Source organism: Cyanistes caeruleus, chromosome 4 (assembly GCF_971803275.1).
Source record: "Cyanistes caeruleus chromosome 4, bCyaCae1.hap1.1, whole genome shotgun sequence".
Lineage (NCBI taxonomy): Eukaryota > Metazoa > Chordata > Aves > Passeriformes > Paridae > Cyanistes > Cyanistes caeruleus.
Genome location: NC_141704.1, coordinates 10,327,882 through 10,346,041, shown reverse-complemented (window position 1 = coordinate 10,346,041; position 18,160 = coordinate 10,327,882). Strand labels below are relative to the sequence as shown.

Here is an 18,160-nt window from a genome sequence, read left to right as displayed (position 1 = left end):
TTGTTTTGAATGTGAGACAAAACATTAGGAAAGGCCTGGAGGGAAGTCTAGCACACAAGTGACTAGTAACAGTTTAATCTCCTTTTACTATTGGAGGAAAATATGTTTTGGTTTCTTTCTTCTTAGTCAAGTAAACAGATAAATATATTTCCCCTGGCTTCCATTACAGCAAGTTGGCAGTTACAGAAGAATCCTTTCAGTTTTGATTTCCTGTCAGCTTTACTAACAAATGACCACAGAGTACTGTATTCTCTTGGTGTGGTTTTTATAGACTGTGCCTTAAAAGAAGCATTTTTGAATGAAATTGCTATATGTTCTCACTTGGAGGGCTTGGTTTGTTTTCTGCATGAGTACATTTCTTCTTTTAATGAATGTGTGAAATTGGGAAAATGATAAGAAGGATGTGGCCTGAAAAAGAACATTTAAAAAAAAAACCCAAACATTTCTTCCCTTCATCTTCTGAGCTGGATTCAAAAGACTTTCTGAATTCAGATACAGACCTAAACTGGTTCAGACCACTTTTGCAGTTTGCCCATAGCAAACAGAAAAACCAAACCAAACCAAACCAAACCAGCTCCATGTGCAAAGGGCTGATCTCAAGGAAGTCAGTGGTGTGCTGCTGAGTTTTTTCAGCAGAGCTTGCTGAAATTTTTCCCTCAAAGTTTAATTTCTTCTCTTAGATTTATCTTTCATAGAAAGAGACCTGAAAACAATAGGGCTCATGGGTTGTGGTCAGAAGCTGTGTGGTTCCCAAGATCCTCAGTAGCCTTTCTTATGGGCTGGGACTTAAAATTATTGTGCTGCTTTCTCTCACCTGAAATTCTCAGAGGGTAGCCCCTAACCTTTGCATTTGTCTCTGCAGAGCGTCTCTGTTTCACACCAGGCTTCTATTCACTATGCATGTGCAGGCAGACAGGCATCTTGAAGAGCAGTCAAAAGCCTTCTATATGAGAAACAATTCTTTTTTGAGTCTAACAATTCTTCTCTTTTCCAGAATGAGTTTTCTTTGTCTCCTCTCACACACCATAGTTGTCTTTACAGGCATGGTCTCTGGAGAGAATGAGGCAAATTTAGAAATGCCACTCTGCTCCCTTCCTTTGCTGTATTTTGTTCCCTGATACAAGTTTTCTCAAGTATCCCCTCGGTCAGGATTTTGCAGAAGGAAGATGTCCTGCAGTGAGTGCTTCGTGCTGTTGCTGAATCGGCACCGAGGGACACAGATAGCGGCACGGGAAGGGGGGAGACAAAGTGACTTCATCACTTCCACCCTTACAGGGAAGATAATGAGCAAAGCCCTTTCCAAACAGAGAAAGTGAAGTGTCTTCAAACAGCAAAGAAGGCCAAAAAAACTGCCAAGAAAGGATTGAAGAGAACTTTCCAAAAAGCTGTCCTTAGCAGACTATAAATCTCACCCAGAAGACAGTTCAAACACAACACTTCCACCAGCCCTGCTCTTCCCTGTTTATTTTCTTCCTGTCACCATTAAAATAGAATAATAAAGTACCAGACAAACAAACAAGACAAGAAAATAAGCAAGAAAACCCACTAGAGAAGAAAGCATCTTGGAGACCTTGTTTGTCAGCAGTGCAGAGAAGTCTCTTGGATCAGTCTGCAGCAGCCTGTGCGGACACCCCTGCCTCACCATGTCCAATCCAAGAACGGAATTCACAAACTCCTCTTAAGTGTCTGAAATAACAATTCAGAGGAATATGGGAATGCCAAGACTATATTTAAATATTTAACAGGGAAGCACATCCAGAGGTTTTGTTTTATGCTCAAGTGAGATGTTTCCCTGTAAGCTTTGGCTGTCCAAGACCACATCAGCTTCAGTGATTCCTTCCTGCATTTAGTTGGAAATTGCTTTAAAGGTAAGCAGTATTTTACTCTTCTGAAGAATTTGACAAGGAAATGGGATAAAAAGTCCACCCTCCACAGGGTAATTTGGAAAAGATAGGAAACTCTGCTGCCAGTTTTGAAAGGCGATGTACAATACATACCCAAAGAGGCAGGGAAATACCTCTTTGGAGGAAGCCACACAGAGAGTGAGCCTGGGGAGGTGAGCGAGCATGCTGCAGGGAAAACAAATGGATTTCAGTTGGAAACCAGCCTGGTCTCTGTCAAACATACCAATAAAACTGACATGTTCCTGCAGACTGACTTGGTAAGATCTGCATGTCGTGATGGGAAAAAGTACCGATAAGAAAATTTAACAGCATTCATGCAAAGGCCAGTTAAAGAAAACTGAAAAGCCTATTTTTTTCTTTTTTTTCTTCCTTCTTTTATTTTCCAGGCATATGTATAAAAACTTACACAGAGAGCTAAAGGAATTAATGCTCAGGGATTAGTGTTCTGGAGTTATATGAAGTAAAAAGTGGCTAACACTAAGTAACATCAGAGGGGATTAAAAAACAATGTTTGCAAATACAGCCTGGTGTCTCGTTTGAAATAAAAAAATAAAATAAAGTGAGAAGTCAGCCTGAGAAAACAGGACTTTAAAAGAGACTGCTAACCAAGTTAATTAAGATAACAGCCCAGAACGAGCTCTGGTAAGGAAGGAGGATTCTACAGGAGGAGCATTAGCTTTTAAGACAGCTTTAAAACTAAGGCCAGCCTCTGTTGATACCTACCAAAAATTAAAGTGAAGTAAAGCAAAAAAGAAACCATCTAGAAGGATCTCCAAAGGCTTATGCACTTTTTCAGTTAGCATTGTGGATACAAGTTGGGTAGCACTGATTCTGTGAAATGTTTGAGCATCTTAAGGGCCAAGGCTGAACTTAACTTCTAAATGTTGGGGCTTTCACATGCAGGTTATAGTTACACCAAAGTGTAAAAACTAGAACACAGATGGCTGAAAATTAGCCAGGTCTACTTTGCTTCCAAAACAATAAAAAGAAATCCTAGAGCTTGTACATTTTGCCAGGAAGAATAGATACATGTGTTTCTGCACACATGCTCACGCACACACACCCACAAAAACATGTGCAAACATGCAATCTCTACAGAACTAAGTGGATTGGTTTTGATCCAGCTAACCCAGAGCATGGCCAAAGGATAAGAGGTACATAAGATTTTATTCCAGCTCAGGCTTACACTGCAAATGTTTGTTATCACAAATGTGCCAAATCAGGATATCAGAAGTTCATATGTCTGGCTGGCACTATTAAGCTTCCCCTTGTTATTCTTGGTAAGTTTGAAAGTGAAATAAGTTGTCTGGTAGGACAACCTCTCTTCTCATGCTGTCCTGTTCCTTTACTAAGGCACTTGAGTTAGCACCACAAGGAAACCCCCAGGTTATAATCCTTTTCCTGAAGTATATGTGTAGACTGAGAATTGTTAATTGACTTGTTAATTAGTCAGCTAGATACTACTGTAAAGACATTTATATGCATTTGGATGGGTGTGATGTGCACTTGTTTCTGCATCCATGTGTAATTTGTTTCCAGTTGGTTCCAGTGTTCAGCCACCCCAGACCTCTGGCAATGTATGGCTGCTTTGGTATAGATGGCTGTGGAGCACCTCCCCAGGCTTTGCTGATGTGGGATGTGTAGAAGCCATCTAGCCCACTAGAATATTCCTTTCCATGAATTAATGTACATGATGGCAAGCTGGGAACATCAGGGCAGATAGCTGAAGGGTGAGGTGCAATGAATTTTCACCTCCTAAAGGTATTTTGAGGACTTTTTCTGGTTATTTACAAAAGAAAAACAGAGGCCATGTGGGGACTTGGCCAACAGAAACATAGGCTTCAAGGAACTGAAGGATCAGGCAATAATTGGGACTCATCTGCCTTGTGAGGATGCGGAGAAATGGAAAGCAGAGGCTTTCAAGTGAATACTTAATGAAAATCTTCCACAACTTACAGGCTGTGATCAGCAAATTTTCTCTGATTTAATTTTAAAAATTAAAAAAATTAATTAAAAAAAATTGATAAGAAGTCCAGTGATTGCAGTTGTGTAACTGCTCTGTGAAGTGAGAGAACTGTCAAACACAAGGCTGAACAGCAGATGGCATATTTACGCCCAAGACATGAGACTGTTGTTGACATGGTTTGTAATAGCAATGTTGATGTAAATGCATATTTGCTCATTGTGTGTATAATGCTGACATTAATCCTCAAGAAAAGAAAACCATCTGGAATTTTTTTAGTCAGTATATGAACTGAATTAAATACTATAAACTCATATACTGCTGAAGGCAAAACTTCTCTCTGTGGAGGAGAAGGACTGAATCCTTTTTTGTTTTTTACACTAGCCTCATCTAATCCAGTGTATACCTCTAATGTTGTGTTTCTTGCCTAATTTTTTATAAATTGTTATGAATTGAATTGTCCTCTATATAATTTTATATAGAGGTCAATACTAGCTTCAACAGACAAAACTTGAGATATCTCAAGCAAATGACATCTCTTGGACTTTTTTTTTTTCCTCTGGTAAGGCGTTTTTCCCTAAAGAATTTATTCTTTTGTGTATAAAAGCTACATTAATAGCAACTGTATTCATCATGGGTTTTAAGACTGTTGTTGCTGTTCTTCTCATTTTTCTTAACAATTTATAATAATAAAATTACTGTTGTTATTGTTATTATTTAACAAAAGCATATTTGAATAGTAAATTAATTAACCAGTTCCCATCTTGAATCAGACTCTGAAACTATTTGATAGTCTGCAGTTGAACTTTGGTGCCCAGATTTGAAACAAAATGTATACTTTCTCCCTCTGACACTCATTAAGAGTCTAAAACACACCCTGAGCACTTCCTCAAGTCAGGATCTGAAACAATGTCATAACAAGGTCCAAGGGAACCAGAAGGAAGCTTTGAGACATATCCATTAGCTCTAGATTGGGCTAAATAGTGTTGTAAAATAGTGTTGAGACAGTGATTTCAATGCAAGTAGGATCAGGACCTCAAACACAGAATCACAACTTGTCCTTTATGTTCTGTGACCATGTGGAGAAGTTATTGCATCTTCCCAAGTGTTCTCAACAAAGTGAAGTAGATTTAGTTATTAAGCTATTGTATTGCAGCTTTTCATATCATATATCCTATGCTTTAGAAACTGAGATAATATAAGAAAAAAATCTTTTTATTTTAGGGCTTATTTTGTTATTAATCTTTTTATGGTCTGTCTTTTCCTTCCCAGCTGTTTTCTTTCCTATTTATTGCACGTGGGTTTTATTGGAGCATAGCTGTCCAGAAATCAGTGCTTTTGTAGGCAGAGTAGATGCACAACTGAACCCTACTAAATGGCCTGCTCTGTTTACATGAGGCTTTTTAAATAACACAGAGCAGAACACAAGCAGTGAGCATCAGTGTGGGTTTCCATCATTTATCATCTGCAGATTAGTGTTCCTGCAGCTACAAAAGATAAAGCCACAACAGAATGTAATATGAAGGCTACATCCCTTTAGAGATCTTTGTGGTGTAAATTTCTGTACATGCAGTTAATTCTCATGACTCCCAGAAGACACACAGGTCTCCTGAACATACTGAAAACTGAATGTAAAACTATAGCAAAGTATTGTTTTGACATATGGACTGCTTATAGATTTTTAGAACTTTGGAAGCACTCCTGCATGGTTGAAGTTATTGTAAGCTTTCCACTGATTTCAGGAATTCCTGATAAAATCCATTGATTTTACAGATTGATTAGAAAACCATATTTTGGGAAAAAAAAAAAGAAAAGAAGTGATGTTTGCCATGGAAAACCTCAGAAAATACTTCAAACACTCTGCATGTGAGTTCATTTGAAAAATTATTCACTGTGGATATAGCTGGAGCAAATATATATTTAAATCATAAAAATCACAGTGTAACCAGAAATCCTTACAACTTTGACATTTCAGTTGGATAATGACAAAGAAGAATGAACTTACTGTCCCTTATTTGAACTCACCAGAATGCTCTGATATTGCAGGAGTCTGACAATACTTGGCACTGATCTGGTGGGCTTAGTAAGGGTGTTGCTTATTTCCTTTTCTAGTAGCTGCTGGCTGGTTGTGGTATTAAGGGCAGGAGAAGCACCAAGGTTTGTTTCAAGTTATTGCTCTCCTTTGTATCATCTTTTGTACATCAGTAGTATTAAGTGATACTGACAGGGGAGCCCTTTCCAGAAGTGTAAAGTGCATTTATACAAATAAGTAAAATTCCAAGCCTCTCGTACTGAAATTGTAAGGAACTAAAAACTCCTGGAAAATATTTATGTTTAGCTTGAGAAAATCCTTTCCACTGCAAATACACTGTCACTGTAATATGCTTATGTTGGAGTCTGAGATACAGAGTGTGTGCCCTTGTTTCTAATACTTAGTTATAGGATTCAAAAAAACACTGAATTTCATATAATATGAAATTCATGAACATGTTTTCATGGTGATACATGAAAACATGCTAAAGTTAGATAGTAAAAGTGTAAGTGTGTAGATCAGAAAGTTTCTTAAATCACTGGGTGAAAAAATAGTTTAGAGAACAGGAGACAAGATGGAGGATTTAGGGTGTTGTCTCTTGTCCTCCTTTCTTCTTCATGTTCTTCTCCTAGGGGTTTTTGGGTAGCAGTAAGTGGTTGGGTAAAGTGCAGTGCAGCACACAGGTGTTGGGTACATTGGGTCACTAAGAAAAATAATTTAGTTGGCATCTGTTAATTGGGCAAATGGGTACATAAAAGACCTTGAAGAAGATCTTTGTTAGCCATTTTGCCCCTTTTCTATCATAGTGCACATAGCTCCTTGTACCTTGTAATGCTGATAAGAAAAGAATAAACAACTGAGACCAAACAAGAGAAAACTGCCTCCCTCTCATCAATCTTCAGTTCAAAGGGAAAAAGAACCCAATCCAAAAGTCCCTAACGAGACATTCTTAGAACATTCTCAGCGCAGGAATCATTCCAGAAAGGTCTTGGGAAGTCTCAGCAAGATCACTGTGTATTCAACTCTTTCTTTCATTTTGTTTTCAGTTCTGCAATTGGACACAAGAGGATCTTTAAAGCACCAGTCCTCCTTACTTTGCACATTAATTCCCTCATTGGAATTGAAACTGAGAGACTTGCAGTGGGGTTCTGACCTTGTTCTTTCAATAAGAAATGTAATGCTAATTAAGTTGTTTTTTTTTATAAAATACTTTATTAAGAATAATAAGAGTAAACAAGGTTACAAAAATACCAACTTTATTAACTAATGAAGATGTTAATTACAGAAAATTTGTATTACAAGTTATAACCACAGTGTTCCCTTTTCATTAGGCATTCAGCAAGTTGTACTTAATGGGAGCATTATTTTTCCCACTTAAATAAGAAAAAAATACTTTTATCATACACTAAACTCCACAGGCAGCTCCCTGAAGTTAGATCCCATGCAAGAAAACATCATACATAAATGCCCAAGGATATGTTTAAAAAGGAACACTGGAAACTTTAAGGTGAAAAGCCATGTCAGTTCCTGCCAGCAGCCCCAACATTCAAAAACAGTAATATACCAGTGCACATGAGGGAGGAAGAAAATAATTGATAAGGACACAAGGCTAAATAACTAATCCAATAGGCTTCATACAGTCTCCATGGGGGTCAGAGGGTTTACAACCAGCTTTGCACAAGGATGATGACAAACCTCCTGCTGAGGTTGCCTTGGAGCTGAGAATCTGTGTACAAGGATCCATGTGGAAAAGCACTGAACAATTCTTAGGCCCTGCTCTTTTGACAATCATGTTCATTGAATTCAAGGGACATTTTGCCTGAGTAGATTTTGACCCCCAGAAATATATTTGGACCCTCGTCTGAAAAGCTCTAACTTCAAGTGAGTAGCTCTGTCAAGTACATTGGCATTATCTGCAGGAAGGGACTGCAGAATGCCTCAGAGAATTATAATCTTAAACTAGAGAAGGAGATTTCAGCAGTAGCAGCAAAATCTGGACCAGTACATTCCCAATCAGAGCTACGTTTTTATCTGAGGGTCATGAGATTCATGAGAGGAAAAAGAGATAGGGGGAAAACTTTTTTAATGGAAAAATGTTTTCTTTAATAAGAGGAAGAAGTGTTAGACAGTTCCAATGCCCAAAGAAAATAATGATTAAGTTAGACTAACTTCAGTTGCACAAGATCAGCTCTTAGGATTTAGTTCCAGAATTTTATATCCAGGTATTTCACCTTTAGGACATAAAGGATTAGTTACAGCAAGGAGAACGAGAATGAAATTCAATGGAGTTTAAGAGTGTTCTTAGATAAAAATTTAGGTTCTGTAGCCCTTATTCTAATCTGATTTAAATCACATTTATGAAGTAAAGTTCAAATCCCAGTTATTTAGAGGCTTTTCAGCAATTTAGATGGGCACTAGATCAGGTTCCCTTGTTATAACAGAGATAAAAATACTAGAACAATGAAAAATATCTATAGAGTGTCCTTTCTTAGGAGAGTCCTGTAGTTAGAACAGTTGCCTGGTACGGTACCATTGGTACCAACAAGAAATATTCACAGGAATAAATGAAGTACAGATTCATTACCACATATCATTATTCTTCTCTTCCCTTGCTCCTCAGGATCTCAGGTGCCCTCCATTCTGAGACAGGGAGAGCAAAAGTACCTGGTAAGCAAGTGCATAAGAACTTGTTAAGTTCTGGAGCATCATCTCTGCACAATTTATTTGACTGAGGCACTGCCCAGAACAAACAGGTAAAAATCCTTACACATTGTATAACAAAACCCAATATTTTTATCATATATGTGTGTGTGTGTGTGTGTGTGTGTGTGTGATATATATATATATATATAAATCACAGTCTTCTGCACAGCAGAAGCTTATAACTAAAATATTTTAGGATTCTATTTTTTTAGATAGACATAACAAAATGCCTGCAAATATAATACAGTGAGCACATAACAATTTTTAGAATACAAAGAATGAACATGGAATTGTATATTTTATCCACGTTCTACTTGTGGCTGAGAACAAAACTCACTTGGAGTTTCTTAAAAGTCTTTTTAAAAAATGTAATCCTTTAATAAGATGTGGTCAGTATATACTTAGTATGAATACACTCTTCATCTACATGACAATAATTAAGTGTAAATACAACAGGCTAATTCCTGCCCTCTTTAAGCCTGTTAAGTAAGGGAGGCCAAAGGGAGCATAAAGCCTTCAGAGGTGGCCAGAATAGATTGAGATAGACTGTCTGTGTAGCATCCACAACCTTGAATCTGCTGTACAGAGAAGTCACATCTTGTCCAAAGAGACTATTTACATCAGGAGGAATTTCAGAAGCTGAAAGACTTCTTCCTATGTGCTAGTAGAATCTGCTGCATGTTTGACGCAAATCTCAGCAAGCCAAACCGTTTAAGCAAGGGCTGAAACTCATCCCAGCTCACCAGATGTAAGCATGCTTGAGTCCCCTTGAAGTCAAAGTGCACTGCTGAAGAAAATTTGGTGAGTCAAGACGAGGCCTATCTCCCAAGACACCTCCCCTGAAGTGGTTGCTTTCTGACAGGGCAGAATTCAACTCTTCATCTTCTGCATCAAGTGTCCTTTTATATGTCTACATCATGGTGTCAGCCTCATGACTGTGCAGTTAGATATGATACACAGACCAAACACTACTGCAAACATTTACAATTTACACAGTCACAAGTGAAGCAACAGTGCTGTTACTTATGCAATTACATGTACAGTAGTAAAAATAACAATTGAATATATGTTGTATCAATTTTCCAGAAATTAAAGGGTAATCAGTGCCACCTATAACAATATATTTGTACAATATTTCCAGATATAAAACTAAATACCTACAGATGAACAAGAACTTTTCTGTGATTTTGTTTTTGTTCCCTTTCCCTATCAGCATAAAGGAAAAAGATTGTCCTATATATAGGCAGGAAACAAGGAACTAAACTATCAGTGATGTTGTCCATATTAAATACAAGATCATATCAATCTCTGCAATTGTTTTATTATCCTGAAAGGAATTATACAAAGGACAGAATTTTGTCCAAATCTAGTTAAGGTTTTATTAAATTTCTCAAGTCTCGAAAAACTGTTAATATATTACTTACTTTTTCCAGTTTTAAATCTCTCAGCCAGGTGCTAGATTCAACTGTTCTTTTTCTTGATATAAATGCAGAATTTCATGAAATAACCAGAACCAAATGACTTTTTAATACTTCTCTGTTTAGAAAAAAATTGGCATATTTGATTTAAATTTCTTTTAATGCCTAAAGTATTCCAACAGCTAATCAGGATTACTTTTTCAAATTGCATGATATGCTGTCTTTTGCATTGCAAATCCACAGTTATTTCTGGGTCAGACTTTGAAGAAATGATCAATAGTTTGCTAACCAAAATGGGGTTTGAGATATCTGTTAGATATATACAGTGAAGGGACCAAGTGCAGAACTGGAGTCTGTAAGCACTGTGTAAAACAACGTGGTAGTGACTTCTATGAGAATTCTGCTTACAGCAGGTTTGTCAAAGCCCATCAATAATGAAAAGATTACTTACCAAAGATAATATTTTTTAATAAAATACTGAAATCTTGGACCTCTCAGAAGGGGGAAAGAGAAATATGATCATAAATTCTGTCCTTGACAGATGCATATATCTCTCAGTAGGGATTTTGTTATATATGAAGAGAAATATATGGCTCATAGAAAGAATGATCTGTGTTAAGTGTTAAGTAGAACTATAATTTGTTTCTCCTTCTAAGATAATCTGAAGAGCAGCTTTAAGGAGGTCATTTGTTTTATTTCTACAAAACCATTTATCGTCCAGTAATGTCTTAGCAAAATTGTTTATCCATTCAAGTTTCTTCAGGAGATATGTCACCATACTTGCATATACTGTAAGTCACTCCAACATTATAAAACAACACTGATAGACAAAAACACCAAAAACACCCATAAATATTAAAAGAAGCTCAACAAACTTGACTATCAAGTACTTAAAAATTTGTTGATCTTTACATTATACATTAATTACATGCTGTCCAAAATCTTTCAATGGGAGTTGTTGACTTTTTCAGGGTTTTCTGTAGGTCATCATAATCTTGTGTATCCACCGGGAGTAATACGAGACGCGAACAAAGATGCCGGGACGATTTCGAATGGCGCATCCTCGGCCAGGAACAATGACACCAATTACTATCTTCAGCCTGTTTTGTTCACAGACCAAAGGACCACCATAATCTCGCTAGGAAAAATAAACAGCATGAGTGTCACTTCTCAAAATGCTTCAAGACACAGCTCTCACCTCTCTACTACTGAAGGGTTTCTTTTGGGGCTGGCAGGATGCACCAGGCAATAGTGTTCCTGCCATAGGACATAAACCAACTTCCAGTCTCTTTTTTTCATAACCAGAACTTATGAGAAACAATGTCAGAGTTAGTCTCTGACTTTTTTGTTCCTTTCTGTGCAAATTAAACTCTATAATCCGTCTGTACATGTCATTCTAGTGACTTCAGACTACCAGATTTAATTCACTTCTTTCAGCTACCTGCAACCCTAATATTTTTTTCTGTGAATATAAACCAGATGAGCAGAAAGTGAGTTGACATAACATCTTTGTTATGATGACAGGCTTTGCATCAAACACTGCTGACAAAGTCAGGTTAGTATCTTCCTTTCAGTCAATCTCTTGCGAGGCCCTAGGATGAGAATCTGTATGTACTAAAAGGCAGGAGGGGGATAACAACCATAATAAAAGGTAATACTTTTAAGCATTATTTTGAGACATAATTTGTTAAGCTTATATTTTTTGTTGTTATGAATGAATGAGACACCTATGAGACATTCTATGACAATTTGGAGTATGACACAACGAGATCAGAGTTAGATACAATCACATAGATCTGGGACTTGAACACAGATGCTGCATTTTCTACCCAGGCTAAAGGTAGACTGGACTAAGGAAATTTGCTGCAAAACTAGACAGCAAATGCTCATATCAGATAGTGAGTCATTGTTTCAAAAAATGAAGGCTGACAATTAGCATTTCATTCTCTCTGGATCACCAGAGAAACAACAATGCTTGACCTTTATTTGGCTTGGGATTTTTTCTGACTGACAGCAGACTAGTTCCCACATGAACAATGAACTGTGTCAACGCCATCAGAGTGGCTCATACAACACTTTCAGGAGTGGAGTTTCACCTGCCAATCTGATTTTGTTCCTCTGCCTGTTCTCTGCTGAGGAAAGTAGCTTCAAAGGAGAACTTAGGGAGCAGGAAACTGCTCAGTGATTAAGACTGATTGCTAATATTAATTCATTCCATTTCTTCTTGCAGGGGAAAACAAAGCGCAGGATCCCCAGCAGACTTCCATGCAGATGTTTCATTTATAAGCCTTGACAAGTCTAAGACCTCATTTACAATTAAATATTTTATTTTGAAGAAAATACTTGGCAATAAGAAATGATCCCATGGAATATTAATAACAAAAGGAAGAGGCCCCAGCTTTATGAAGATGACCTCTGTTCCTCCTGGTTTGGTACTAGCCTTGGTAGCGAAAATTTTACTACATGGTTAACATTGGTATTAGGAAATCAAAAGTTATATTCCATATAATAAATACTTAATTATGTTCCTCTCTTCCCTCCTTCTAGATATCTATTTTCCAAAAATAAAATTAAAAAAAATAAAAATTTTATCTTCCTGTAATAGATTATTTACAGCTCTTCTCCTCAAATGTCTTCTCTCCATCATCAAAACCAGTGCTAAACAAAACAAATGTACCAAACTACATGACCACTGAAATAGTTCTTCTGTCCAATATGGTGCTCATACTCAGGAGACCAAAAATGCTCCAGCCTTCTGGCTTGTAAAACCTCAGTACATTTTTGGATCTTTCCTTTATAATTTTATCAGCTCTGTTGAGTACTGACTGTTGTGCATTTTGCATTTGATTTCTACTCAATCAAAACACACAGGTATTGCTACCAGAGAGTCCACTTTTGTCCTTAGTATACAGAACACAAGTTTGTCTCAGTCTAGTGAAGTGTTTTAGTATATGAGTATATTTAGTATATGATTCCTGTAAATCTTTCAGTGGTGTGATATCACAGTGAAATTAATTTCTGCACTCTGACATAAAATAAAACACTTGTAACACTAATCATTTTCCAGTGCAAAATATTAGTACAATGAGAATAATTATATAGAAACCTCCAGTAATTAATTTTTTGGGGAAAGAAATAGCCAGGGTCCTAAATATATTAGGAAATGCAATATTTACCTCACAAGGCCCAGCACCTATGGTTTCAGCCACAGCACAGATTTCAGACTCATTCACAGTAATCTTCCCTTTGAGATATTGGTTGCATTTCTCATTTCCCAAAACAAACAGGTTTGCTACTTGGAGAAGGCCATCATAGTTAACTACTACAATTGAAAAGAAAATAAAAAATAAAAAAAAAATATTGTATTTTAGGGGAAAAAGTGTTTCAAGATACAGTCTAGATAAACTTATTAATGTAATTTCAGTTATTGTACTTTCTCTCCAAAACTCATATTTTTGTCTATCCCTGCTGCTATCATGGTTTAGTATTTTTGATTTCTTATATTTTTTGCTAATGGGATTTTCCAGATGGAAAAAATTGGATTTCATGTCTGTTTATTTCTCTGAGAATATCTGGATAAGTTTTTGGTGCTAGGATAAAGAACAGGTTAACTGGGCTTCCTCTACAGCACGCCACCAGCTTGCCCAGTCACCAAAAAAATCAGAAAAAGAGCCTGAAATTGTTATCACTCCCATCAGTGGAGGGAGGATTAAACATGAGTTAATGTGTAACAGTGCCTGCCATGGCCTAGGGAAGGACGTGTGACTTGAAAAACACTAGCAGAGTGGAGTTTTTCTCATTCTGTGCTGGCTCAGCTACCCTGAATGACTTTGTGCCTGCAAGGGCAGAGCCACAGCCTTGTGCAATCTCCATTCACCAGTGTGAAGGTCAGGAAGCAGGAGCCCTGTGGAGCTTACTCTTGTTCTACATGTCGAAAGACAAGCCTCTACAAGCTGCAAAGATAAATAAAGGGTCTGGACCTGCCCATTCTCAGCACAGCCATCAAAAGAAAATGCCAAGCTTGCCCTTCACTGACTTATTATCCTGTTTTCTTGAAAAAAAAAATAAAAAATGGATGTAACACTTCTTCCTTCCCTGGCCAGGATTCTGTGAGGATTATAATAAGCAGTGCAAAAAATATAGTACAAAGTCCTTGGATGACAGATGTTATGTATTTACTGTATTACATAACTCCAGAACATTGCAAATTCCTTATCAGTTCTCTTAAGCTAAGCTTTCCTGTGATGCTGTACTGTGCTCCAGCCTGATGTCCCTGTCCCCCAGACAGCCGATGCCCCAGAGGATGGCTAATATGGACATGCTGGGAACATCAAAGGCAGTCATTTGGGAGAGGGCTGGTACAGATTAATTGCCACCCACAAAGAAATGGCAGAGTAGTGGCTACGAGGAAGACAGTCTCAAAATTCCAGCCTAGCTTCTGCTCTGCTTCCAGGACAGTGTGAGCATATTAGTGCTGCTTACTCAGGGTCTGTGGCAAAACAACATTTGAGCACAGTAAATATTGGAGTAATTATTGTCAACTGGCAGCTATTAACTTTTTATCAACACATAATTAGCCAGATATAGCATTTACTAGACTAAATAAATGTCTGTTCTCCCACATATTTGTATTTTCTTCACACAAAACTGTGTTTAATAAACATTAGAAAGGTTGCAAAGTCAAGTACTCAAAAGTTAGGAAATGCCAGACTTAGCGTTGCCTGTGCATCCCTAGTTCACTGTTATTGTGTATGTTAATAAAGTCTTTGATTACATGTTTCTGTATTAGTTTTTCCACACGGGCCTGCTTTGGATTGCAGAAAGAGACTGCTCAAGTAGATGAACAAAGATTTGTCAAAAAACCCTGTTAACATTCTGTAAATCAATTTTGCTATTTTTTTTAACATGTTGGTTGGTATTTTTCTCTTAATTCACTCCTTGAAATGTTTGAATCCTTATGCCTGTTCCTTAAACAACAACAACAACAACAAAGAGAGACTAGTGGAAAACATTTAATATTAAATTAACTTGGATAAAAGGCTCAGAGATTGACAAAATTAGAAAAGAAAACAACAACTCTATTTTTGATCAAGAAGTGTTGGACAACCATGGCATCAGGCAATACCCGCAGCCTCACCTATAATGACAAGAGGAAGTAAGTTCTCAACGTATTCATTTAGTTTTTAAAAATAGTTTCTTACATCCAGTGTATCCCCATCCATAAACACTGCAGCTGGTCTTCTCTGGAATGGTACATCCAGAAATGGGCAGTCGGATTATTTCTACAAAATTTGTCAATATAGCAGGTCTGAAAAGAGGAAAAAAGTAATAGATATAATGGATTTTACTTAACTTTCTAAAATGTATTTTTAAAATTACATTAAGTTTATTATAGACCACCGCAATTAAAATCTGTGCCAATTCTTTTCCTTTCATTTTCTGTCTTTGAAGAATATGATGGATTCTTCTACCTATTTTTTGTACTACAGCTGCCAACTGTCAAAAAATTCTTGAAATGCTGTCACCACAGCATATTTAACTTGGGTTTTATTCTTAAAAGTAAGCAGTGATGGCATTTCATTTGGATATATAGGTTTGTTAATATGGAGAAATTTTGAGAGCTTGTATATACACAAGGATTTCAGCTACAATCTGGTGCTTATTCTATAAATTAAAACCATATACTAGTCCATGTGGGTACTTTGTGGGTTTTCTTTAAATTTCCCAACAAACCTAAACATGGTTAACAGGAAGAATAATGTCAGTATGATTTCACAGGAGTATCATCTGTTTTCTGAGTAATGTCGATGGACCTGCATTTCTGTGTATACCAAGTCAAACTTCCTTTCAGTTGGAAGTTTACCCCATGGAGACAGCATCTGTAGTACTGGAGATAGCAGTGCAATTAACTTCCAAATCCCATTTAGGAAGACTCTCACCCAGCAGATGAAATTCTTGAAATTCACAATCACAGCTACTAACCTGCTAAGTTTCAGCAAGACCAAATCTGACCCTGCAGGGCCATATACCAACTGGGAGATATTCCGGACCTGTCTACGCTTCTCCTCTCCCTTTCCCTTGATGTTATGGACTCCAAGCCAGGCTTTGTAGTCTTTCAAATCCTTGTACCTAAATGAGGCAAAGTTGGTTATGATTTTTTTGACTATAATAAAATAACTAAAAAAACTCTGCTTAATATGATTATGCTGGAAAATCTTAACTGACGCTCCTTAGCAGAAATGGCTTCATGCTGCCAACTGCTATTCCAAAATCAACATGCTTGGATGTAAGATTTTGGCCTGAAGCCATTACATAATTTTATCTTTAACTGTTACTAAAATCTATTTTTTTTCATATTAGTATCCAAACATTTAAATCACTGGACAGTATGAACCTTTGAACTTTTTTAGATTTACCCAAGTTTTCTATTTTATTTTGTCCAGTTAAGCAGAAGCATGAGATTATTCTCATAAAGAGGCAATTGTCTAACCGCAACACTTGGAAAATCTATTTATTCTTCTATGTAAAATAGCCAGAGCTATTTAGATTTATAGCAATAATAACAGAAAATATCAAGGTCCCACAGGCCTTTTATATCAGAAAAGCAGTGTTAAAGCCAAACAGGAGGAAAAACTGCTGCATTGAAGTTGAAGAAGAGTTGTGCTGATAAATTCCTGAAAATAGATGTATTTTAATACTGCAAAGTTAGAGACTACTGTACCGAGAAGGGAAACACTGCCTTGCTGTAAGAACCCACTCTTCTTTTATTAGAGTACCACCACAGATATGCTTATTCCTGGGGGGAAAAAGAAAAGAAAAAAGGTTAAAATAAAAACCAGAACCACTAGTATTAGCTTCTACATAGTCAAAAAGTTTAGTGTTTAGCTCCCCACAAGTTTGCTGGTGAAAAGTGGCAGACTGACAACATATGGAAACTTGTCTCTGTCCCTTTGCTCTACAGTTTCAACACTTACAGTAACATAACATTGCAGAGCTTTACTCCAATGTGCAAAAATCAGAAAGACAAGTTCAGTTACCCTGTTCATTTAGTGGTTTCAAAGTTAAATTTGTAATAAGACACCTAATTTAAATTTTTTTTTAATAAAAGGGTCAATTCTTTGTAACAGGAACTGGACTGAAACTTTCTAGCAAGTCCCCAAACTGCCACCAGATGTAAACAATATTTGGTCATTATTCATGTAAGTATTATTCAAAGCATTGACCTCAAGGTGGAGAGTTCCTATTTGATTACAAGCCCTAGGAGATTTGTCCCCACATACTTCAGTTGGAAACAATCTGCAGTGTATGACATCCTACATGTGATTATAGAAAACCTGAAGCATAATATATCAAGTAAAATTAAAGCAATTAGGCATGACAGTTCTTAAAAAAAAAAAATACTGTGGAATGTAAATTAATTAGTTTCCTTCTCTGTGCCTCCAAAATCACATTTATTTTCTGTAGCTCTCTGGAAAGTGAGTCAGAATTGTCAGCAATTTCAGAAAAACTTAAAATCTCAAAATTTATAAATTCAAATCACACAAATGTTCAAAGCTTTGCAAAGAATTACTGGATGGATAACAGATTATCTGTGGAGTTCACAGACAGCATAATAACACAGAGCTTTGACTTTTATTATTTTTTAATCATATTTTGTTTGAGGAGCAAAATATCTGGTCCAAAAGACTGGAGTCTTCTACATGTAGGTTCTAGCTTGTTTTATTACAAAAATATCACAGGAATATAACTATGTTCTTCCATGTTATGTTTGCATCACTTATTATCTTATACAGAATTTCATTATCTGCATTAGAAGACTCATTAGTACACATAGAAAGGTAAGTTCCTCATTTAAGTGTGAGGAAAAATTAGAGCTGGTTCCATGAAACAGATGAAATCCATTTAAATACACTTAAATACACTTTGTTATAGAATCTGAATTGGATATACAAGAAAATTTCATTGATCAATTTAAGATTTAGAGGTGGGTTTTGGTTACCAAATACAAGTAGTTTCTAAGTTTCATTGGACCTTCACCATTCAGACAAAGCAGTTCCATTTTGGAGTGTACAGTTAGGCTTTCTTGCAGAAAGGTCAGAAGTTATTAAGATTTTGTTTCTGACAATGTTCTATTTGCTTC

The 18,160-nt window shown here is 36.7% G+C and overlaps 1 protein-coding gene across 2 annotated transcripts in view; it reads right to left on the bottom strand.

Annotated features, from left to right (window-relative positions):
- Nucleotides 1–7,091: 7,091 nt before the first annotated feature.
- HGF (hepatocyte growth factor) overlaps nucleotides 7,092–18,160 on the bottom strand; it is a 57,642-nt gene continuing 46,573 nt past the window's right edge. For both annotated transcript variants that reach the window (XM_086886621.1, XM_086886622.1), the window contains exons 14-18: nucleotides 16,742–16,816; nucleotides 16,003–16,149; nucleotides 15,222–15,328; nucleotides 13,197–13,342; nucleotides 7,092–11,158 (exon numbers count right to left, since the gene is read on the bottom strand). In XM_086886621.1, the coding sequence (XP_086742747.1) occupies nucleotides 10,988–11,158; nucleotides 13,197–13,342; nucleotides 15,222–15,328; nucleotides 16,003–16,149; nucleotides 16,742–16,816 (646 nt within the window). In that variant the 3' untranslated portion in view covers nucleotides 7,092–10,987. The remainder of the gene's footprint in view (nucleotides 11,159–13,196; nucleotides 13,343–15,221; nucleotides 15,329–16,002; nucleotides 16,150–16,741; nucleotides 16,817–18,160) is intronic.